General features: G+C 44.5%; 1 protein-coding gene across 1 annotated transcript in view; it reads right to left on the reverse strand.

Moving 5' to 3' along the window:
- LOC117530159 (probable E3 ubiquitin-protein ligase HERC1) overlaps positions 1–24,390 on the reverse strand; it is a 147,652-nt gene extending 123,262 nt beyond the window's left edge. Inside the window, 9 exon segments of the mRNA XM_034193117.1 lie at positions 4,240–4,367; positions 4,637–4,780; positions 4,871–4,967; positions 5,071–5,169; positions 7,030–7,242; positions 9,456–9,638; positions 9,729–9,824; positions 11,488–12,490; positions 24,238–24,390. Of these exon segments, the coding sequence (XP_034049008.1) occupies positions 4,240–4,367; positions 4,637–4,780; positions 4,871–4,967; positions 5,071–5,169; positions 7,030–7,242; positions 9,456–9,638; positions 9,729–9,824; positions 11,488–12,459 (1,932 nt within the window). The 5' untranslated portion in view covers positions 12,460–12,490; positions 24,238–24,390.
- Positions 24,391–24,750: the final 360 nt, after the last annotated feature.

A 24,750-nucleotide genomic window follows, 5' to 3' on the forward strand; every position in this document is an offset into this window, starting at 1 on the left:
CTCCCCCCCCTCCCGGGTGCAGAGGTTACCTGGGAAACGCCCAGCATAACCAAACTGCACCACTCCAGCAACGCCGACACGTACAGCTCACACGGCTGGAGCCAGAGGAGAAGAGAGGGCATAACAAAAACAGAAAAAAAAGAAAAAAGAAAAAACAACCCAATTACCCCCCCCCATCACCCCCCAGAGGACCGTCCCATCAAACCCTGGGAGGTGAAAACAAAATAAAAAAAAAAAAAATAAATAACAGACTAACATACAGTTACTTGGGTCCTTTTTATGCTCCAGACAGACTGCTAGGGCACGACCTCAGACACTAATAGTGAAAAAAATCTCCCACACAAAAACCAACTCAAAAAACACCCACAAAAAAATGAACCAACACAAAACCAATAAGTGACGTATACCGTTAAGCTCAAACAAATGGAACACACCTGTTCCACCTTAAGAGCATTAACGGTAATGTGACTCAGTCACCAACAGAGGGAGCCAAAGTGCTGAAAATAAAAACCCCTTTGGTGACAGAGAAAACAACATGCTGCTTTTCCTGTGCGCAGCTATGTGTAAAACACAACCAAAAATGTGCTTCAACTAAATTACGCCGGAGCTGTCACAACAGACGCAGTAGCTATCTTTACCCGGGGAAACGGGGCTACAACTGTAACAACAGGAAGCACAGCGACCTGTGCCACAGAGCTCCGCCGTGCGCGTTCACCCATTACAGACACACTCTTTCTTGCAGCTCCCGTTTAAACCTCTTATCCGGTCGAAGTGTGACGCGAAGCCGTCGCTAGTCACACTCCACCACGACCCACGGATAAGGCAACAAACACAGGAACACGGCTGCAAGAGAGCTCAAATCAGTATTCGATAATGGGTTCTCAAACACGCACCATCCGGGTGGAGAGCACCCGCAACTGATCCGGATAACTTCTGAACGTCTGCTGCCGCCTTCCCGGCGCGTTACCGTCTCTCCTACCGCTGGGTCCGTGATGTTTGGCCAGAGACTACTGTTATGTGTCGGACGCAGGACGGAGAACCGACCAGCGTTTGAAGGACCCAGTATAAAATAAGCAGAGCACGGTACAAAGGATAACAAAATTTAATGACATAACAGTGATGTGAAAAAAAGACAACAAATGAGTGTGCGGTCTGGCGTGGTGGATTTACGGTGCGCTCCCAGCTGCACAAACGGTCCGGAGCCAGAAACAGTTCGGACCCAAGGACCCCGCCGACACCCCCCAGGTGGCCGCGACAAACCGAGTCTGTGAAAGAAGAAACCATCATGTGAGTCCACACTCCACACACAGAGAGACCGCTCAAAGGTGTACATAAACAGCAAACACTTCCTGGCTTAATCACTAATCAGCTTCCCTCTCTGCAGGCATGGAACACCCAGTTCACATTACTCAACTGCAGTGGAAGTTGATTAAACGACTAACATAACAGCTCAATATAATAAGGTGTGAGGGACACCACATTTACTGACTGTACTTATGTTAGTCACAAAACCTAACGTACCTCAGGAAGTGTGCTGACGAGCGTGAGACCTCACCCCCTCCTCTTTCACAGACCATGCATCAAACCTGGACGTTCTCTGCATCCGTGATGATGAGATGGCTCTCAAGACGACGATCTCACCCGTCTGGTCACAAGGTCGAGTCTCTGGCAAATACACACTGTGTACTCCAGACTTAAATGCCACCATGCTCCAATCCGTGTAGATGCACCACAGCTGTGAGTCCTGACGAGCTGCACATGATCAGCCTCAGGTAATCAGGGTGAGGTCCTGATAATTCAGCCACACAGCCACTCAGTCCTAAACGCGTACCACCTGGAAGGAAAAACAAAAGACAGAAACAAAAGACAGCCAGGCACCCCCAGCCTCACAACAAACTGCCTTTTTACCTCAGTCTTTGGGAGCTGATGGTGAACTTTCCCCAATGTGGGATCAATAAAGTTTATCTTTATAACTTTTTGCTTAGCTCTCCATATGTATTTTTTTTATTTATTCTTTTTGAAAATGCAAATAAACATTTAAATACATGTAAAAAGAGCAAGAAACAGCCACTACAAAATAGGAGTAGATCTGACAATGCATTCCTAGAGAGAGAGAGAGAGAGAGAGAGAGAGAGAGAGAGAGAGAGAGAGAGAGAGAGAGAGAGAGATAGATAGACAGAAAGATAGTTCATCTCAATATTTTTTATGTTTTACTGTCAGAAGAAAAGATTCACACAAGAAAAATGCATCCTGGATAAGAGCTAAAGATAACAAGAGCAACACAAAGTAATGGCATACAGTAGTGTTTAGAATAATAGTAGTGCTATGTGACTAAAAAGATTGATCCAGGTTTTGAGTATATTTCTTATTGTTACATGGGAAACAAGGTACCAGTAGATTCAGTAGATTCTCACAAATCCAGCAAGACCAAGCATTCATGATATGCACACTCTTAAGGCTATGAAATTGGACTATTAGTAAAAAAAAGTAGAAAAGGGGGTGTTCACAATAATAGTAGTGTGGCATTCAGTCAGTGAGTTCGTCAATTTTGTGGAACAAACAGGTGTGAATCAGGTGTCCCCTATTTAAGGATGAAGCCAGCACCTGCTGAACATGCTTTTCTCTTTGAAAGCCTGAGGAAAATGGGACGTTCAAGACATTGTTCAGAAGAACAGCGTAGTCTGATTAACAAGTTGATTGAAGAGGGGAAAACTTATACGCAGGTGCAAAAAATTATAGGCTGTTCATCTACAATGATTTCCAATGCTTTAAAATGGACAAAAAAAAAAAAAAAACAGACGCGTGGAAGAAAATGGAAAACAACCATCAAAATTAATAGAAGAATAACCAAAATGGCAAAGGCTCACCCATTGATCAGCTCCAGAATGATCAAAGACAGTCTGGAGTTACCTGTAAGTGCTGTGACAGTTAGAAGACGCCTGTGTGAAGCTAATTTATTTGCAAGAATCCCCCGCAAAGTCCCTCTGTTAAATAAAATACATGCAGAAGAGGTTACAATTTGCCAAAGAACACATCAACTGGCCTAAAGAGAAATGGAGGAATATTTTGTGGACTGATGAGAGTAAAATTGTTCTTTTTGGGTCCAAGGGCCGCAGACAGTTTGTGAGACGACCCCCAAACTCTGAATTCAAGCCACAGTTCACAGTGAAGACAGTGAAGCATGGTGGTGCAAGCATCATGATATGGGCATGTTTCTCCTACTATGGTGTTGGGCCTATATATCGCATACCAGGTATCATGGATCAGTTTGGATATGTCAAAATACTTGAAGAGGACATGCCCTTGAAATGGGTGTTTCAACAAGACAATGACCCCAAGCACACTAGTAAACAAGCAAAATCTTGGTTCCAAACCAACAAAATGAATGCCTCGCAGATGTGGAGAAATCATGAAAAACTGTGGTTATACAACTAAATACTAGTTTAGTGATTCACAGGATTGCTATAAAAGCCGTTTGAACATAACAGTTTTGAGTTTGTAGCATCAACAGCAGATGCTACTATTATTGTGAACACCCCCTTTTCTACTTTTTTTTTACTAATAGCCCAATTTCACAGCCTTAAGAGTGTGCATATCATGAATGCTTGGTCTTGTTGGATTTGTGAGAATCTACTGAATCTACTGGTACCTTGTTTTCCATGTAACAATAAGAAATATACTCAAAACCTGGATTAATCTTTTTAGTCACATAGCACTACTATTATTCTGAACACTACTGTATGCCCCTGCTTCTATGTTAAGTTGGTGTAGTCTCATAGTACAGGTGATAATGAAGTCTGGAAATTATTTCTACAGCGAAAGACTGGTGCTTTAAAGGTGGTATATGGTCTACTTGTATAGCGAAAGATTGTCACTTTATCAAGGATATGTAGTGTATTGACCCATATTTTTAAAAGGACACTTCCTCGAGCCAACCACCTCCAATTCACCATCAAGAAAGGGAAGATGGCGCCCATCGCATCCATATTGGTGGATGGACGACGGCCATTTTTGAACGGAATCTTCCTCTCGCTTCCCTCACTACACCATCAAATGATTTCAATCAGATAAAGCATTCTTTAGTTATTGTGCAAATATAAAGAGTTTACTGACGGATGCCTGGACAGGGTGAAAACATCATGCCACCAAACTTTGTTGAGCGGGGGCATAACAAACCCATCCAACTCCATGGGTTGATACAGGATAAGTTCAGTTCTGACCCAAAATGTCACATCCCACCTGTCCTGCAGATGTAAGGGCCAGCGATGACTGGCTGCCAGCACACACTTTTCTGATGATGAATCCGTGTAGCGCCTCTATGACCTTTGGTCGGTACACACGGTTGGTGTCTCCATGACCTAGCTTGCCTGCAGGAGGGAGTCACATACAGAAGGGGCCACCATAAATTAATTTTCAGACAACTTTGTTGTGATAAACTGAAAGGACACGTGTTTCCACAGTTTCCAACAAGGATGTGTCCTTGTTGGAAACTGAATTTCCCTTCCACTGAAACAAAGCTGAACTTCAAATAATTTTCTGTTAATGCTTATTTTTCTTTTTTATCCCCTGTCAAAACAAACACGTTATCAACCTGCTTAAACAAATGCTGAATTACGTCTCTTGTCTGTCAACATACCATTGTCGCCTCCCCCGAAGGACCACACAGTGCGTCCATCCTGTGCTACGGCGATGGTGTGGGAGCTGCCACATGCCACCTGACCTACACCACTTACATTCTTCACCAGTGTGGGCACATTCCGACTCTGGCTGTCACTGTGACCTGGACAGAGGCCGTCATAAAAAATCACAAATTAAACACTATGAGCTGAGAGAGTTTATTTAAATTTAGACAAAGTAATGAGGTGAGTACCCAGCCTGCCAAAATCCCCTTCTCCCCAGGTGTAAAGCTCTCCATCATTGGTCACAGCAGCACTGTGTCTATAGCCAGCAGAGATACAAACAACAACCTGACAAAAATAAGCAAAAAACACAAGCAAAACTGAGCCAACTGAAAAAAAAAGAAATTTTCCATTGCAAGTGGAGCGACTCATACGCGCAAAAATTTCTTACTTTCCCTAGCAGTGGTCCTTGGATAAGTTTGGGGTATTTCTGTGTAGCACTGTTGCCATGGCCCAGTTTCCCATATTCTCCATCGCCCCAGCTGAATACCTGAAAAATGTATTTTTCTGGATTTAATCAAAACGCACATGTGTACACCACTTAAAAGACTAAGAGGCAAATCTCGAGAGTAGAACAAAGTATTTACTGTAAAACAAAGAAAATTTAAAATCATACATCACTAATCAAAGGACTGCTTACTTCGTTTTTTTTAACTGTAGCCATGTTAAGTCATTGTTAAGCCCCTCTCACACAGACAGCGTGCTTTTGGCGTTTGGAGGTGCATGTAGCACTGACTGCCCTACTCCCCACTATCCACCACAAACAGGTCCCACAATGACAGACTAGAATGCAGCGAGTGTTTTGGTCATGTTCAAATCACTTGCCACTAAACACATGCAGAGGACACATGCAGCACACACGCCAGAAAGTATAGCACAGCAGTGTTGAGACTAACATGCCACGCACATGTGTGTGAGAGCTGCATTAGATTTTGAGGCTCTGAGTGCTTTAATCACCTTTGAAAGTGACATCATTTGAGAAAAATCAGTTTTTAACTTGCAAAAAGAAAATATATGGGTATTAATCATTGACTGTATATATACAATGGACAAACCCTGCGTGATGTCACCCACAGATTTTCTATAGAGACCCAGAACAGACAATATGAAGCCCATATCTCAGCATCTCCATGTTGGCAATGGTGGCAGCAGGAATTCTGGCAACATCACAATGAACTATAAATGGGTAACCAAAGAAGTGTAAACAGCGTTGGTTCAGGTCTTTATTGAATCATTTTTGGAGACTACGTGGTGGTTCTCATTGGGTTGGTTTGGTGTGGGCAAAAAAAAAAAAAATTATGAGCCACTTATTTTCTCAGTAATCCTGCATTAAATGGACTTCCTGGATCAAGCTACCGATAGCTGCTAAAAGTGCTAAAGCCTTTAGCATACAACATTAAATACAACAAGAATTTCACTCAGACACAGTCCCCCCCACAACAACTAGCAGCCGTATCAAATGACAATGAGTTATCAACACAATGAGAATCAAGATCGGCTCAGCCACTGCCACTCGAAGCAATCACACCCCCAATTACACACAAATTTATGGCATAAAACGTCTCAAACTAAGAAGTTAGAAAAATAACTCATCCCCGTACAGGTGTCATAGAGGAGGAAAAGAGAATGGTTTTTTTTTGTACGAGGCTGGAAACATTTTTATTTCTCCTCTAAGTTTGGACATTTTAACACAGACTTTAATGGGAACCTGTTCGCTTTTGGAGCCAGCCTCAAGTGGCCAATCAAAGAAGTGCAACTTTTTATTCTTCTGGTAGAGCTTCATTTGAGCCCATCGATGTTGACCACTTGGTGTTAATACAGTACTGACAGTAGAGCTCTAAATTTATAGACTTCTAATGGCTCAAATGTAGTAACTTCACAGCACACCAGGGGTTGTCTGCCTACACATTAATGGCATTGTGTAATTATTAACACAGTCTTACAATTTATGACTACTTAAAGCAGAGATTGCAGGTGAAATTATTGAATTTTTATTGTGAAAATTTACCACGTGCCTCACTGGCTGAAGACAAGCTAACTGGAAACACAATCTTCCAAAACTGGTGAAGGGTTGACATAAATTGATATATCAGAAAATATTCAAATTTGAGTATATTTACTGAACCATATTGTACCAATAATGTGTCAATGATTAGAACAGCAGGTCGTCTGTGTCACTGCATCGCTATTTGGGGCATTTAATGGAACAGCTGCTTTGTTAACGTTTGTGGATTACTCCCTTAAAAACTTTTTAAAGTCATTTTGGATGAAGATGAGTTGCACATTCAGAGCAGTGATTGCTAACAATACACATCATGTCAGAATTTAACTTAAATTTCAAATTTCTCACCTCTCCTTCCACTGTAATGGCCAGAGTGTGACCATCAGAGCCCTTTGAAGAAGACACTTTTCTCATGTTTCTGTGAGGCTCCAGGACAAGTTTCTTGGGCATTGACTGATTGTTGGAGTCTCCTAGGCCCAGACGGCCGTAGCTGCCTTTTCCACATGCTTTCACTGAACCGTCTGCAGATATTGAGAAGGTACAGTACTGGCCTGCCTCAATCTGAAAAGAAGCAAAGAACATGAAGGCACGTGATATAAAGCAGGTGGAACAATATTCTAATGAGCTCAGTACTATTATGGCACATAACACCACCAAGGGCAGCAATCCTCCAGAGCTTGAGCTCTATTTAGATCCCAACATTAATTTGAAATAGGTACTGCAACACACATCAAGTCCAACTTTGAAAAAAAAAGCTCATTTGGAGTTATTCAATCAATCAATCAATCAATCAATTTTATTTATATAGCGCCAAATCACAACAAACAGTTGCCCCAAGGCGCTTTATATTGTAAGGCAAGGCCATACAATAATTACGTAAAAACCTCAATGGTCAAAACGACCCCCTGTGAGCAAGCACTTGGCGACAGTGGGAAGGAAAAACTCCCTTTTAACAGGAAGAAACCTCCAGCAGAACCAGGCTCAGGGAGGGGCAGTCTTCTGCTGGGACTGGTTGGGGCTGAGGGATGAGAACCAGGAAAAAGAACATGCTGTGGAGGGGAGCAGAGATCAATCACTAATGATTAAATGCAGAGTGGTGCATACAGAGCAAAAAGAGAAAGAAACACTCAGTGCATCATGGGAACCCCCCAGCAGTCTAAGTCTATAGCAGCATAACTAAGGGATGGTTCAGGGTCACCTGATCCAGCCCTAACTATAAGCTTTAGCAAAAAGGAAAGTTTTTAAGCCTAATCTTAAAAGTAGAGAGGGTGTCTGTCTCCCTGATCCGAATTGGGAGCTGGTTCCACAGGAGAGGAGCCTGAAAGCTGAAGGCTCTGCCTCCCATTCTACTCTTACAAACCTAGGAACTACAAGTAAGCCTGCAGTCTGAGAGCGGAGCGCTCTATTGGGGTGATATGGTACTATGAGGTCCCTAAGATAAGAAGGACCTGATTATTCAAAACCTTATAAGTAAGAAGAAGAATTTTAAATTCTATTCTAGAATTAACAGGAAGCCAATGAAGAGAGGCCAATATGGGTGAGATATGCTCTCTCCTTCTAGTCCCCATCAGTACTCTATTATTAAACAACAATATATTTAACACCAACCTCAACGCCATTAAAATCATTATCATATACCTATAAATGATACGCCAATATGACTGGATAAAACACTAAGAATAAATAGCAATACACCCTTTTCGCGGACGGGTAATATTTTTCATACCACCCGAGGTAAAACCCACAAAATGAATGTCGCCTTGGTAATCAGCCAATCCGGACAACGGAGCGGCACCACGACGAAGAGGCACAGTCAGAGGAACTGTGAAATACTGGTGAGTCACTATTAATAATTCTTACGTGTCCAACCTCATAGGTTGATCGTTAAAATAAATTGTTAGTTCTAAAAACCATCATAATTATTAATAGGAAAATGTTCTATTTTTTTCTACTAAGGTTTGAACTCTGAGTGTTTACACGGGAGAGAAAAGTGAGAAAATGTAATGCCTGTTTGAGAAAAGTGTATAAAGTGTGTAGTGAGGGTTTTTACAGCCTTAAAACATCTATAATAATTGTAAAAAATAACAACTTGATAACTGATAATATCTCCTCCGTTTCATAAATGTTTGTTCACTAATTTAATTCAATACTGCATCAGAAAAGGTGAACATTTTCTTGCTCAGTGGAAGTGATAAAAAACAAAAAACAAAAAGTATTTCTAAGTTTAAACTGTAAATATAGAATGCAAATGCCACCGATGTCCGTTTGACCATGTTAGATGTTTTGAAGATTCAAATGCATTTATGCATGATTTTACTATAACCAAAAGATTAGTAAGGTTATAATATGTTGATTTTTTATTAGTTATTAACAATTTAATAACTAATAAATAGACATAATTGCCTGCTGCTGTATGCTACCCAACTTAAAATGTTTTTAAATAAAGGCTTTGACTACAGGCTCGTCAAATGATCTTCATATTTGCATAAAACTCTATATGATGACAAAAGTCTGATATTGCAGTGACATTTGTGTCCATGATGACTGTGTATAAACTTGTGACTACAATTGTACTTTGAAATGATAAGATAGGCTCATGAAAATAAAGTGTGGCAAATGACAAATAAAAAAAAAATCTGAAAAGTTGCCAAATCACAGTGTGGCACACTAAATACTTCAAAGATAAATCATATTATATTAATATCAGACAAGAAAATGAATGATACAGCATGTATAATATAAAGATAAAATTAGTCCTTTTTGAGTAGACATACCATCTGGGCATCACTGAACCCTTGTGTCAATTTTGGCAGCAGAATTTTCTCCAGTGTCCCCTCTGCCAGCTGGTGGCTGCTGTTGCTGCCCCACACATAGACCATTACTGTGTCATCCTCTGCGCCGGGACCAGCTGCGTCCGTACTGCAGGAGCACAGGCAGTACGACGCGAGGTTACAAATCTGTCAAAGGGAAAGACGATAAGTTTAAGTGAGTAATTTAGTAGAAAGACGTCAACATCACCAAGATCTGAGTTTTACTAGCTCTCCCACCTCTTCAAAAAGGCAGAGAGCTGCCTGAGAGAGTGTACAAAGACCATTTGTATCCTTCTTCAACACTTGAGTATTGACAGACTCCCCACGGAAACCCTGGAACAAAATTTTAAAAAAGACAATTAACAGTGTGTGTGTGTTTGACAGCATGAATTAATTTGCACCTGCAGGCAGTAAATTCATTTTATTACATCAACACTTTTGAAATTTGGATGTTTTCACATTGTCTGGAATGTCATACAAGGAAAACAGAGAAACCATAAGATCAATTCCTGCACGAGAAATTGTAAAAGGACAGAAAACTCAAGTCGAGTATCCATGGTTTGAAATTCTATACTCAATGACAATTACACTTGAATCACAAATATATATTGTACTAATATATACTTAGAATATATATTTACACTTTATATAAGAGAACTCAATTAACAAATACATTTCTTGATTTCTTGAACTAAGGTCTTGAAATTAGCTGAGAAAACTAATTTTGAGCTGTATTTTACTTACATTTGGAAGTGTTACATCTTCTACAAACAACACACCAGCTTCAAAATCTCATTGCAAGTCAAAAACATTAGTATCATCTCAGATAGGACTCAAAACAAGATTTTTCTCAGACTTTCAATTTTCAAGGTTTTTTATGGTGCATTTATGTAAAAATAAGTCATTATATATTTCTAAAGTTGATTTAGTTTATATTTTAATGATTTTGTTTTATATTAAATGTAATTCAATATTGTGATGAGAAATTAGACAAATATCCTAAAGACTTTCAGGTTAGTTCAACTGACTGTCTTTCGGCTGCCCACGTCAGGGTCATCGCAGTGCTGCCAGTAAAGATCTTCCTTGGGATCTGGCACGTTTTACACCGGATTGCCCTTCCTGATGCATCTCCAGTTCTACCTGGAGAAACACATACAGCCCCTGGTCTTCCCAAGAGGTCTCCCATTCAAATATTAATGAGGACTACTCTGCTTAGCTTCTGACATCTGATAGGCTACAATTCAATTTAATTATACAGTGCCAAATTACAGCACAAGTCAAACAAAGGTGCTTCAAAGACTTAAACTCTAACCTTACTCACTCCCAACACTGGCTACAGTATTCGGGAAAAACTCCATCAGGCTTTTCTTTTTCATTACAGGAAGAAAACTAAAGCAGACCAGTCTCACGGGGTGAACATGTGCTTTGGCCATGTTACCAAGAACAACAGAAAAATATAACAAAGCACAAGAAAGAACTGTCACACATGCAAAGACAGAAATGTTGCAGCTCCACAGCCACATATAGAGTCCAGTGGTCGTAATGACCGATGACTCAAAAAACATCCAAATGGTGAAGAGCAGAATCTGAAAAATAGTTGGAGAGTCATGACCACAGCCATTTCAGTCGTAGAAGGAAGTGCATTTTGCTGTGTGTATAGCACTTACAGTAAAACAAAAATACAATAATAAAAGCATTCCTTCTCCTTACATGGACATAAGAGAAGAAAGAAGAAGTACACCATAAGTAGGCTGCTGATTATCCCTGAACGACTCCCCATGAATGGAACGGGCTACTTCCCCAGCTGAAGCTGGGTGGACTGAAACAGCACAGATGAAGTTTGTTGTCCAAGTACACAGGTAGTACTGCACGTAATTATCCTTAAATTAAAGTCAACAGTCTGCATGCTTTAAACTCTAATATCTTGTGACAGACAGCAAAAATAAAAACATTTCAATGTCCAAATACTCTATACTTAAATGTCCATGTGACGTACCGAATATTGCCTCATTTGAAGAAGGGTTTGCTGAATGACATCAAAGCTCACGCCGCCTGAGTGCAAGGAGCTGGGGGGAGGGGAGGACGACAGTGTAGAACTGTAAGTGGACACAGAAGCAGCCAAAGCGACCTCTATCCACTCCAACAGAAACTTTAGGGAGCCTCTTTGCATTGCTAGGCTGAGCAACAGTTCCAGCGAGAGCCGTCGACCAGTCGGGTCTGCCCCGCCAGCCCCGCTGCTCACAGATGTTTTCTTCAGGAAATCGCCCACCTGTACCAGGCAGTCCAGTCCAACTGATGGGAGCTTATTCTCATTGGCCAGACAAAGTGGTGGCAGGGAAGCCAGCACAGAGGAAGCTGTGGCAAGTACATCATTGCAAAGCACTGACTCGGGGTGCACAGAAGTCGCGTATCGCCAGTTCTGCTGCAGTAAAGAGAAAAGGAGGCTCAGACCTGTCTTCACACCCATTTCTATCAGAACATCTGTACCCGATTTCACTTTGGATGTTCCTCCGGGCAGGCAGGGCTTAGAGACCAAATCAAGTTGCCCACATTCAGCTGCAATGTCTGCGGGGTGACAGGACAGCTGCACCCGGAACTTGTCATGGTACTTGCTGTCAAGGGCGTAGAATATTCTCCGGAGGACTACCAGCCTGTAGTGGAGGCTCGAGGTGTAGGAGGTTTGCGTCAGCATGCGGTGAGCCAACCATCGCTGGCTGTGAAGCAGGGATGACAGATACTCTTCCTTCTCCTCTGAAGCACAAGATTCACACTCAAAATCTGGTAGGCGTGGGCCAATCAGTTCTTGAACAGGCTGTGCCAGAGTCACCACTTCCTTGTTGTGTAGGAGCTTGTTGTAGAGCGCGCCAGCACCATGCCTTGTGGCGGTCTGTAAAGTGTCTTCTGCTGCCCATGAGCTATTAAAGTGCTCCTGCCACTTCAGCAACACATGGGTCTGGGAAGGCACCATGTCTGATCATTATCTAGACTCTAACAGTCACCTACGGAACAGAGAGGTAAGTGTGATTAGAAGGGTAAATGTGGCCTGTACACTAAACTAACAGATTTATCACATTCACAACACTCCCACGCATTTGCTGGCATCACGAAATTATACACTTTATCTCTGCCATCAATTTGAAGGCAACACTTCATTCTCAGACCAATATCACACTTTTTATAAAAAAAAATCAAACTCTAAAGAAGCTCACAAAATTATATCCCCCCCCCCCCCCCCCCCCGCCCTGCCACACTAATTGTTTGCATGTACTATATTAGTGATAGCACATCTTTCGTGAGGAAATACATGAATTAACAAACTAGTCAAACTCTGTACTGAAGAGGTCAACAGATCTGTTCATGCATCCATAGGAGAAATCTGATGCATTAAAAATAAATACAATTACCAGAATTAATTACTTTATGCACATCTGCACATGGTGTGACGTTACATTGAAACCCACCAACCAGTTTAGTAGGAGTTGCACTTACAAGACTCTCGGATAGACTGACGGGGTTCTCACCAGGATGTTTTCACAGCATAGGGGGAACTTAGCGGGGCCTAGCTGCACGACAAGCGTTGCAGGCGCGAATATTGTAGGGGGTCCAGGGGCATCACCCCCCACACACACACACAGAAAACTTTTAAATTTATAATACTTTGAAACACTATTTCCTGCATTTTGAAGGCCACTTTGTTTTGCTAACTGGGACATTAAATAACGTGTGACATGTCCTTTAAAAAGGTGGGAAAAAAAACAGAAAAGCTCCCCTATGCTGGTTAAATCACAGCAAAGGGACCTAAATCACAGCGTAGGGGATCCAAATCACAGCACAGAGCCACCCCCCCGCCCCATGTTCAACTGCGCTGGTGAGAACCCTGACTGAAAGATAGGGTGATTCCTATATACCCTATTAGTTTTTGTTTGTGTACCAGCCCTACCTATAAGCTCTTTCAAAAAAGAATGTTTTAACTCTATTAATGATGGAGACTGTGTCAGTCTCACAGGCACAAAGTGGAAAATTATTCCACTGGAGAAGAGTTTGACATATATGAAGGCTTTTTCCACCCATCCTACTTTTAGAAACCACAAATAAACCTGCACACCAGGAGCAACTTGCTCTTGTGGGGCAGCAGGTCATGATGACCTCTTTGGGGAGAGATGGGTCTTGACCATTATGGCTTTGTATGCATGTAGCAGGATTTTAGATTCTCTTCTAGATTTTATAAGGAACAAATGTAGAAAAGCTAATACAGCAGAAATGTGATTATTTTTTAAGGTCCTGTCTATACATATGGATCCGCATTTTCATAAATCTGGACTACATTTTCTCATCTATTTGGGATAATATGTGGCTAACTTTTCCAATTTTCTGTTGGTGGACAGACGTCCAAGGAATGGAGTGAAAAAACACATCTTGATCAAGGTGACTCCAGCATTCTTTACCATAGGGTAACTCAATGGTAACGGCAATTACAATCAGAGCAAACCTTTAATGGTAAAATATGGCCAGATTTTGCTGTCATTCTGATAACAGAACTGTCGAACAATTTATGAGGTGAAAAGTTGTCAAACTTTTCCAGTTGACTGGAAACCATTTCATGGAGTCAGGTCAATAAATAGCTTGAAAATGGACGAAACATCTATAAAAATTGATGTAGTTCCGAAGTGGTTAATGCAATATTTTTGCGAAACCCCTTGAATTAAAGGTCAAAACCACAAGGACATCTTGAGTGCGTCATATCAACTCCACTGTGGTGGTTTACAGATGCAAAATTACAAGAATTGTGTCACTGTTCAACTACTTAATAATAACAATAAATCTGTATAGTGCTTTTACATAGGCACAAAGTGCTTCACAACATTTAGGCACCAAATAAGCAAACATTAAAATGCAAAATCAACATAAAAAAAATTAAACATAAATACTGGGTTAAGAAAATTGAATTGCAGACCCTGTGCAGAACATGTGATTCTCGACACTGGTCTTAAATGACCTCAAACTATCATCTTGCTTTTAAATGGATACTATCATGTGAAAAATAACAGAACATTGCAGATTTTCCCATGACAGTCACAATATAAAACAATTCTGCCATGTGACCCGGACACACATGAGCAGCAGAAAATGAATGAAATGAAAAGACACAATACAAAGGTCAACATTCATATGACATCTTAAATGGTAATTTCATGGGACACACTACCAGATCCATGCTGTTCCCGTGACTTTATTTCAAACAGATGGATGACGTAAATGCTCTTGCAGCAGCAATCTCATTATGCTCTTGTTAAACTGACCCCGTTTTCAATCCAGTTCAGAGAAAAGATAAAATTGGGGAGTGGCATTTTAAAATCGAATTAATTTGATCTCAAATGTTATATGGCAATCTAATAAGTTATCTATGGTTTAGTATACAGAAAGAATCAAATCCACTCCTGTTGGAATTCCTGCCCTGTTCCGCTTCAATCATTCTCATTCTAACAGTCTATTAGTTTTAGTAGTAGCAAATGATTTTCTAATTGGGATGCAAATCCTAATATAGTCAGAGTGGAATATATACCTCGTACCCTTTGAACTTGCCCAAGAAAACGTCTCCATGAACATGAACTTGTGAACTAGTGTAAAGCTGGTTATAGGCTGTGAAACGTGCGAGCATGCCACTTTGGCCAAAGTCAGAGCAAGCTAGTCTCTTCTGGCTTGCCCAAGGGGCTATACGGTTTCCAGTCTGGCCAAAAATAACAGCAAGCATTGATATAGTAACAGGCTCTTCAGTCAGATCCACTTTCTGATACAGCAACTCAGACACAGCCATCACATGGTAGAGAGGAACACATGGACTGTGGGAACCACTGCCATGGCAAAACAATCTTTTAAGATTAATGCATTTATTTTGAGAAATTTAGATGATATTTTGAGAAACAGATCAAAATGTTAATAAATAAGCAAATAAAAATGACCCAGCTTGCTATTTTTTAATCACATTATTTTTACATGAAATCAACTAAAGCCTCATGGGTTAACCATTTGAAATTTTCTGAAAAAAAAAAATCAGAGGATCACATCTACTGGCTTCACAAACAAATCCAAAATTTTAGGTCAATATTTATAACTTCTAACAACAGTGACCTGAGTTCAAGCTGTCCACAAGACAATCTACTGAATGGTCATGTTCCGAAGTGATGCTAAGACATCAGCCAGTGTGGTTCCAACTTCAGGTTGTAGTTAAGGAGCTGATGCATCTCTGTGATAAATAAGTGTCTTGTTCCAGTGGACAAGACAAAAAGATGGTAAACTTAATAAGTGAGTGATCTGAAATCACTGATGCAAGAGACACGATGTTAATAATTGTGACAGTGATACCACTAATGAGGACCAAATCCAGGGTATTTTCACGAATGTGAAGTGAACCCTGAATGCATTTCTGGGATCCTAATACATCTATAATATCCATGGATGATTTGCAAATGGAGTCAGAAGGCTTATTCATATAAATGTTGAAGTCACCAACAATCACAATGTTATTGGCACGGGTTGCCAAATTAGAGATAAACTCATCAAATTCATCTAAGAATTCAGAAAATGGGCCTGTACACAGTGACAATCCCATAACACGAGACCCATTCTATTATGGGAACAACTAACATGATTGATTTTTATTCTTCTGACCTTTACTATACATAGTATCCTGGGCAGAGCAGAAAGTCAAATGTTCAAACTAATTATATTTTAGACCCCTAAGAGCCAGTAAGCTACACCAAGATTTATGACAGAAACATCTCCACCTTGCTTTGTATGAAGCAAGGTGGTGGCAGGCTTCATTTCAGGGGAGGGCAGCAGTAGGATTCAGCCAGGTTTCACATAAACCAATCATATCTACATGTTGTTCCATAATAAGATAATTTATCATCAGTGATTTTGAGGACAGTGATCTTAGGTAAATGAGACCCAATTAGGTTGGGTTTATGAAGTTCCACACATGTTAAAGGTTGCATGACACAGAATGCTTGATGTTGTAGAAACAGCCAGTGGGGCACATTCAATTTTACCATTATTCAGTGCAGTAATGAGAACTAAATTTACAAAACACGTCCCTCTACACTCTTTATGGGTAGGTCTGCAGAAACAGGCCTGTGGCGATTTCAAAAATTTCCCTTCCTAGCACATAGACTACACTGTCACCATAGTGGATTTCCTGCACTAATTTCCTTGCTAGACTAATAGATTCCACAGCCACATTAACAGTAGCCCTGCAGGTTCTGTGATTCAGGTTCCAGAATGACAAATATTAAATATCTTTACCACCAGAGTGTATCCTATGTAGTACACTCATTACAATAATGACACACACAGATATATATGCTACTTGATCTTAAAGTATCACGTGAAAACAGATTTTATAAGGAAAATCTTCAAGTCTCATTCTGTAATATGGAGCAGGACATTATTTAGAAAACACCTGTTTTCTTCAGAAAGTCTGACAAACTATGTCAAAGTTGTTAAAAAACTTTATTGCACTGCAATGAAGTATTGCATTTTCTGTATATTATCATAATTTATTTCTAATATTCTGGTTACATACCAGTTTGACCTAAATCTCATGTTGCTTCTGTAGTTAAAGGATAGTGTTCAATAAATGGATACTGAAAATCAAGCATGGTGGTCAGCATGTGCAGGTGACATCGTCTGCAGTCTGGCGATCCTCAGCATGCTTGACAAGAAATCAAAGCACTGTGCTCCTTTAAAACTCACCATAGTCATGTAAAGTGATGACACAGTACTGACAGATGGCTCTACTGTACTGTCCTGGTGGACCAGTTACTACTACTACTAAGGGTGAACCTCCTGTAATGACGTTGAACATCTTTGGTATACAGAGTTCTTGTAGATGATTCACTGATCAGCAGAAAACCACCTCATTTCACAGAGACTGCAAATTTAGTGGAAGAGGTGCTGATGCAGAAAGTTCCAAGGATCTGTGGGATCTGAGTTGAACTCTTCTTCTTTTCTACTGCTGCAAGCATTCTTTACTTTCATCTGGCAGACAAGCATCATCCACACATCTGAAGAAAATTACTTGAACCTTCTTTTGAGAAGAAATGGTGGCCAGCTGAATTGCATCTACTACAGGGGGTATTACCACAGAATGAACTGGGAAAAGGATAACAGCGTATATGTTGTGTGGGCCGCTGAAGAGGAGGTACTGCTGGCCCACCACCTCCAGAGGGCGCCCTGCCTGAAGTGCAGGCTTCAGGCACGAGAGGGCGCCGGATCAACCGGGAGTGACAGCTGTCACTCATCAACAGCAACAGCTGTCACTCATCATCACCAGCACCATAAAAGCCAGGCAGCAACTCCACCTCGCTGCCGAGATATCATCTACTAACTAGGTAATATTCTCTGCTGTGTCTGAACGTTGACTTACGTGTGATCTGTTTGCAGCCGTTGTCCTGTGGTGCCCTGTCAGCTGGATTGGCGGTCAGTGAGAGTGCCGACGTCTTCGCCTCTCACTCCAACCAGATAAGTGGTAACAGGAGCTGCTATCGTGTTCCTATTTCGGAGGTGGAGGTGCTCCCTCCCGGAGGAACTGTTTCTGTGAGTGAGGATTTACTGGGTGTGTATCCACACACCCACCATTAACTGTCTCTGCTTCCTGCCAGCAGTACCAGGTCTGACAGCTGGAGACGGTGGCCACCTGGAGATTCAGGGCTTGGCGGCTCCAGTGTTCTTCAGATCTGTTGGCGGTGGAAGCCGTGTGGGACCCGGCTCTTCTCTGGACGGACGTCTTCTATCCTCGAGCCTGCCCACATGTCACTTATCATTCTCAAACTGCATTTGTCTGTATTCCGTTGTCCACAGTTTGCAACATTAAATTGTTATATTTTGGCTTATCCATTGTCCGTTCATTTACGCCCCCTGTTGTGGGTCCGTGTCACGACACTTTCCCAACAGGATATCTCGGGCAACGTCATGGATCCCGAGGGGTGTCAACCATCGGATGAACCACCAATGGAAACGCTAGCTGCAGCAAATCTTAACCGCCTTCACTGCTCGGCTGGACTTGGTAACCGAGCAGAACGTTATACTCAATCGGAGGATGGAGGCTCTCACCGCTCGGGTGGAAGCGCACACACAGGGCGCTGCTGCAGCGCCTCCTCCTGCTGACCGAGTGCCAAATACAGACATTCCAGTGGTCGTTCAACGAACCCCCCCGTCCCCTGAAGCATACATAAGCCCTCCGGAGCTGTACGGAGGTTGTGTCGAGACGTGTGCAGACTTCTTAATGCAGTGTTCGCTCGTCTTTTCACAGCGTCCCGTCGTGTACGCGTCAGATGCAAGCCGGGTGGCTTATGTAATAAATCTGCTTCGAGGAGAGGCACGCGCCTGGGCTACGGTGCTCTGGGAGCAGAATGCACGGCTCCTAACGATATATACTGAGTTTGTGAGGGAGTTCAGACTGGTGTTCGATCACCCACACAGAGGCGAGACCGCTTCGAGTGTGCTGCTGTCTATGAGACAGGGGCGTCGGAGTGCAGCCGAGTATGCAGTCGCCTTCCGCATCGCGGCAGCAAGGGCCGGCTGGAATACTGTTGCACTCCGCGCCGTCTTTGTAAACGGACTGTCTCTGGTCCTTAAGGAGCACCTGGTGGCTAAGGACGAGCCGCGGGATTTAGATGGGCTTATCGACCTGGTAGTACGGTTAGACAACCGATTAGCAGAACGTTGACGGGAGCGGGGCGAAGGGCGTGGTCAGGCACGAGCCGTCCCTCTTCCTTCCGGGTCCGAAAGGGAGCCGTCTTCCCCACGCTCCACAACCAGAGGGCTCTGTGTGGCAACAGCTCCCCCTGCTGACGTTGTTAGGGAAACGAGCAGGGCCAAAATTAGATCAGATGACAGGTTGAGGAGGCTGGCCGCAGGGAGTGTTTTCCTCTGCAGCTCAAAAGAGCATATACAGAAAAACTGCCCCAAGCGGCCAAAACGACAACACTCGCCCTTAGAGACTGGGCTAAGGGTGGGTCATAACACGCACGAGGGTGCACACATAAAGCTGCACGACTCCCAGCTACGATCCTGATTGGGGATCTAACCCTTCACGCCCCAGCACTGGTGGACACGGGGTCGGAAGGGAATCTGCTGGACAGCAGATGGGCAAAGGTAGTGGGGCTCCCTCTAGTGGCCCTTCCTTCATCAATGAAGGTACGGGCACTAGATGGCACCCTTCTCCCTTTAATCACACACAAGACACAGCCAGTAACATTGGTTGTGTCTTGGAATCATCGGGAGGAGATTGTTTTTTTTGTAACACCTTCTACCTCCCGCGTTATTTTGGGCTTCCATGGATGATAAAACACAATCCCCGGATTGATTGGCCGTCTGGGGTTGTGGTTCAGTGGAGCGAAACCTGCCACCGGGAGTGTTTAGGATCCTCGGTTCCCCCCGTTATGACCACTAACGAGGAGGTTAAAGTCCCCCCCCAATCTGACAGCGGTGCCTGAGGAGTACCATGATCTTGCTGATGTCTTCAGCAAAGATCTGGCACTCACTCTTCCCCCACACCATCCGTATGATTGTGCTATTGATTTGATCCCGGGCGTCGAGTACCCGTCCAGCAGGCTGTACAACCTCTCACGTCCAGAGCACAAATCAATGGAGACCTACATCCGGGACTCGTTAGCTGCCGGGCTGATCCGGAACTCCACCTCCCCGATGGGTGCTGGTTTCTTTTTTGTGGGCAAGAAAGATGGCGGACTCCGTCCATGCATTGATTACAGGGGCTGAACGAGATTACGGTTCGCAACCGATACCCGTTGCCCCTGTTGGATTCAGTGTTCACGCCCCTGCATGGAGCCAAAATATTTACAAAACTTGATCTTCGTAATGCGTACCACCTGGTTCGGATCCGGAAGGGAGACAAATGGAAGACGGCATTCAACACCCCGTTAAGTCATTTTGAGTACCTGGTCATGCCGTTCGGCCTCACCAATGCGCCCGCAACATTCCAAGCCTTGGTTAATGACGTCTTGCGGGACTTCCTGCATCGGTTCGTCTTCGTATATCTGGACGATATACTCATCTTTTCCCCGGATCCTGAGACCCATGTCCAGCATGTACGTCAGGTCCTGCAGCGGTTGTTGGAGAACCGGCTGTTTGTGAAGGGCGAGAAGTGCTAGTTCCACCGCACTTCTTTGTCCTTCTTGGGGTTCATAATCTCCTCCAACTCCGTCGCTCCTGATCCGGCCAAGGTGGCGGCGGTGAGAGACCGGCCCCAACCAACAAGCCGTAGGAAGCTGCAACAGTTCCTCGGCTTTGCAAACTTCTACAGGAGGTTTATTAAGGATTACAGTCAGGTGGTTAGTCCCTTGACAGCCCTGACCTCCTCCAAAGTCCCCTTCACCTGGTCGGATCGGTGCAAAGCCACGTTTAGGGAGTTGAAACGCCGGTTCTCGACTGCGCCAGTCCTGGTGCAGCCCGATCCTAACCGCCAGTTTGTTGTTGAAGTGGATGCCTCTGACTCAGGGATAGGAGCCGTGCTGTCCCAGAGCAGGGAGTCCGATAAGGTCCTCCACCCCTGTGCCTATTTTTCCCGCAGGTTGACCCCGGCTGAGCGAAACTATGATGTGGGCAATCGAGAACTCCTTGCGGTGAAAGAGGCTCTTGAGGAGTGGAGACACCTGTTGGCGGGAGCTGCGGTTCCATTCACGGTTTTCACGGACCATCTGAACCTGGAGTACATCCGGACCGCCAAGCGTCTGAACCCCAAGCAAGCCTACTGGTCACTGATCTTCGGGCGTTTTGACTTCCAAATCACCTACCGCCCTGGGACCAAGAACCAAAGATCTGACGCCTTGTCCCGGGTTCACGAAGAGGAAGTCAAAGCCGAGCTGTCAGATCCCACGGAAACCATCATCCCCGAGTCCACTGTCGTGGCCACCCTCACCTGGGACGTGGAGAAGACCGTCCGGGAGGCCCTGGCACGAAACCTGGACCCGGGAACTGGCCCGAAGGACAAGTTATACGTCCCACCAGAAGCCAGAGCTGCGGTCTTGGACTTCTGTCACGGTTCCAAGCTCTCCTGTCACCCACGGGTGCGAAGGACCGTGGCAGTGGTCCGGCAGCGCTTCTGGTGGGCGTCTATGGAAGCCGACGTCCGGGAGTACGTCCAGGCCTGCACCACCTGCGCCAGGGGAAAAGCTGACCACCAACGGGCACAGGGACTCCTCCAGCCATTACCTGTGCCTCACCGCCCCTGGTCCCACATCTGCCTGGACTTCGTCACGGGCCTCCCGCCGTCCCAGGGCATGACCACCATCTTCATGATAGTGGACCGGTTCTCCAAGGCGGGTCACTTCGTGGCCCAGGAGACAGCAGACCTCCTGGTCCACCATGTCGTACGTCTGCATGGGATCCATCTGACGTGGTCACCGACCGTGGTCCCCAGTTCTCCTCGCAGTCTGGAGGAGTTTCTGTAGGGAACTGGGGGCCACCGTAAGCCTCTCGTCCGGGTACCATCCCCAGACGAACAGACAGGCAGAGCGGGCCAACCAGATTTGGAGCAGGCTCTCCGCTGCGTGACCTCCGCGCACCCGACGGCCTGGAGCAACCATCTGGCCTGGATCGAGTACGCTCACAATAGCCAAGTTTCATCTGCCACCGGCCTCTCCCCATTTGAGGTATGTTTGGGGTACCAGCCCCCATTGTTTCCGCTCGTGGAGGGAGAGGTCGGGGTGCCCTCGGTCCAGGCCCACCTCAGGAGGTGCCGTCGGGTGTGGTGTACTGCCCGCTCTGCCCAGCTGAATGCCCGGATGAGGGCCAAGGCCCATGCAGAACTCCGGCATTCCCCGGCCCCTGTATACCAGCCCGCGCAGGAGGTTTGGCTATCCACCAAGGACATCCCACTGCAAGTGGAATCCCAAAAACTTAAGGACAGATTTATTGGACCGTTCCCCATCCTCAAAGTCCTCAGTCCGGCCGCAGTGAAGCTGGTAGCTTCAGCTTCACTGCGGATCCATCCTGTCTTTCACGTGTCCCGAATTAAGCCCTACCACACTTCACCACTCTGCACCCCCGGACCGGCGCCGCCTCCTGCCCGGATCATCGACGGAGAGCCGGCATGGACAGTACGCTGGCTCCTGGACGTCCGTCGGAAGGGCCGGGGGTTTCAGTACTTGGTGGACTGGGAGGGGTATGGACCTGAGGAACGCTCCTGGGTGAAGAGGAGCTTCATCCTGGACCCGGCCCTCCTGGCCGACTTCTACCACCGACATCCCAACAAGCCTGGTCGGGCGCCAGGAGGCGTCCGTTGAGGGGGGGGTCCTGTTGTGTGGGCCACTGAAGAGGAGGTACTGCTGGCCCACCACCTCCAGAGGGCACCCTGCCTGAAGTGCGGGCTTCAGGCACGAGAGGGCGCCGGAGCAACCGGGAGTGACAGCTGTCACTCATCAACAGCACCAGCTGTCACTCATCATCACCAGCACCATAAAAGCCATGCAGCAACTCCACCTCGCTGCCGAGATATCATCTATTAACTAGGTAATATTCTCTGCTGTGTCTGAACGTTGACTTATGTGTGATCTGTTTGCAGCCGTTGTCCTGTGGTGCCCTGTCAGCTGGGTTGGCGGTCAGTGAGAGTGCCGACGTCTTCGCCTCTCACTCCAACCAGATAAGTGGTAAAAGGAGCTGCTATCGTGTTCCTATTTCGGAGGTGGAGGTGCTCCCTCCCGGAGGAACTGTTTCTGTGAGTGAGGATTTACTGGGTGTGTATCCACACACCCACCATTAACTCTCTGCTTCCTGCCAGCAGTACCAGGTCTGACAGCTGGAGACGGTGGCCACCTGGAGATTCAGGGCTTGGCGGTTCCGGTGTTCTTCAGATCCGTTGGCGGTGGAAGCCGTGTGGGACGGACGTCTTCTATCCTCGAGCCTGCCTACATCACTTTTCATATAATTGACTATCATTCTCAAACTGCATTTGTCTGTATTCCGATGTGCACAGTTTGCAACATTAAATTGTTATATTTTGGCTTATCCATTGTCCGTTCATTTATGCCCTGTTGTGGGTCCGTGTCACTACACCTTCCCAACAGCATACTCGTAAATATCACAGTACAAATCATCATCAAACACCGTAAAAAATCACTGTACAGAGTATTAACAGACAACTCATCAGACAAAACATATCAAATGATAAGTGTGGATTTGTGCTCTTTGTTGCCTTTTTAATCGTTAAAATTTGCATCTGGATGAGATTATACTTATTTCAAATATTTATGAAAATTTAAGCTGCAACGTAGCTTGAAGTGCAACTGTGAACAAAACGACACAAATATAAAGTTTCAGCCCATTATGTAGCCAAAGTTTAGACAAGTGTTCGCATATTACGCCAATAATGTGGATAAATAATAACCGTATTATACCGTATATCCCAGCAGGCAGCACTGTGAGCATCTTTCAGCAACAAATGACAGTGACAGCTCTCTGAATGGTGGCGTTAATAACGTTTAAAAAGCTGTGTCTCGTCATTACACTGCTGTTATGTAGACCGATATGAATAGTAAAATAACGAAGTTTGTCGCCGTCCTTCACATTATTGTTTGTGCGCTGACAGCTGAGCTAATCTGTCTGCAGCACAGCTGCTAGTCCGTCAAACACACCAACAGCCCCTGACAGCTTCAACATTTCTGCCCAGAGATGCATCAATTTTAGGCCACAAACTGAATAAATAAAAACACCCGGCATTTTAAATTACCGTGACTGGAAGAGGCGATAAATGCTGTACCCGCGTCGTCCCGCTGAGGTCTCCCTCGGACATGAATATCTGATTAACCTTCTCCTCCTGCCGACTCTTTCGTCTGCTTGTCACGATGGCAACTCGCAGCGTCCGACAACACTACCGCCCCCTGGCGTCTAGGAGTGTTGGTGGCTGTTTTTTGTCATAAACCAAAAAGTACTTTACATATAGCCCAACCTGGACGAAACTCGGGTTTCCAAGACGCGTGTGATGTCACCATAGCAGAATATGGTAATGAATTGGTCCATTATATCTGAAGGCCGGAGAGAAGTCAGCATCAAGTTCTGAACCAAATGAAACTTTCGTCCCACTCTTTGTGCAGTTGACGGGTAAGCACCTTGCCATCAAGGCCCTCAAAGACAGTGACGCTATGTATCATAACCACAAGGCTTTCTTCTCAATCATAATGATGGGATTAGTTTATGCCGGCTACAAATTCCTGCGGGTGGATACAGGTGCAAACGGATCCAC

The sequence above is a fragment of the Thalassophryne amazonica genome, chromosome 17 (genome assembly GCF_902500255.1).
Source record: "Thalassophryne amazonica chromosome 17, fThaAma1.1, whole genome shotgun sequence".
Lineage (NCBI taxonomy): Eukaryota > Metazoa > Chordata > Actinopteri > Batrachoidiformes > Batrachoididae > Thalassophryne > Thalassophryne amazonica.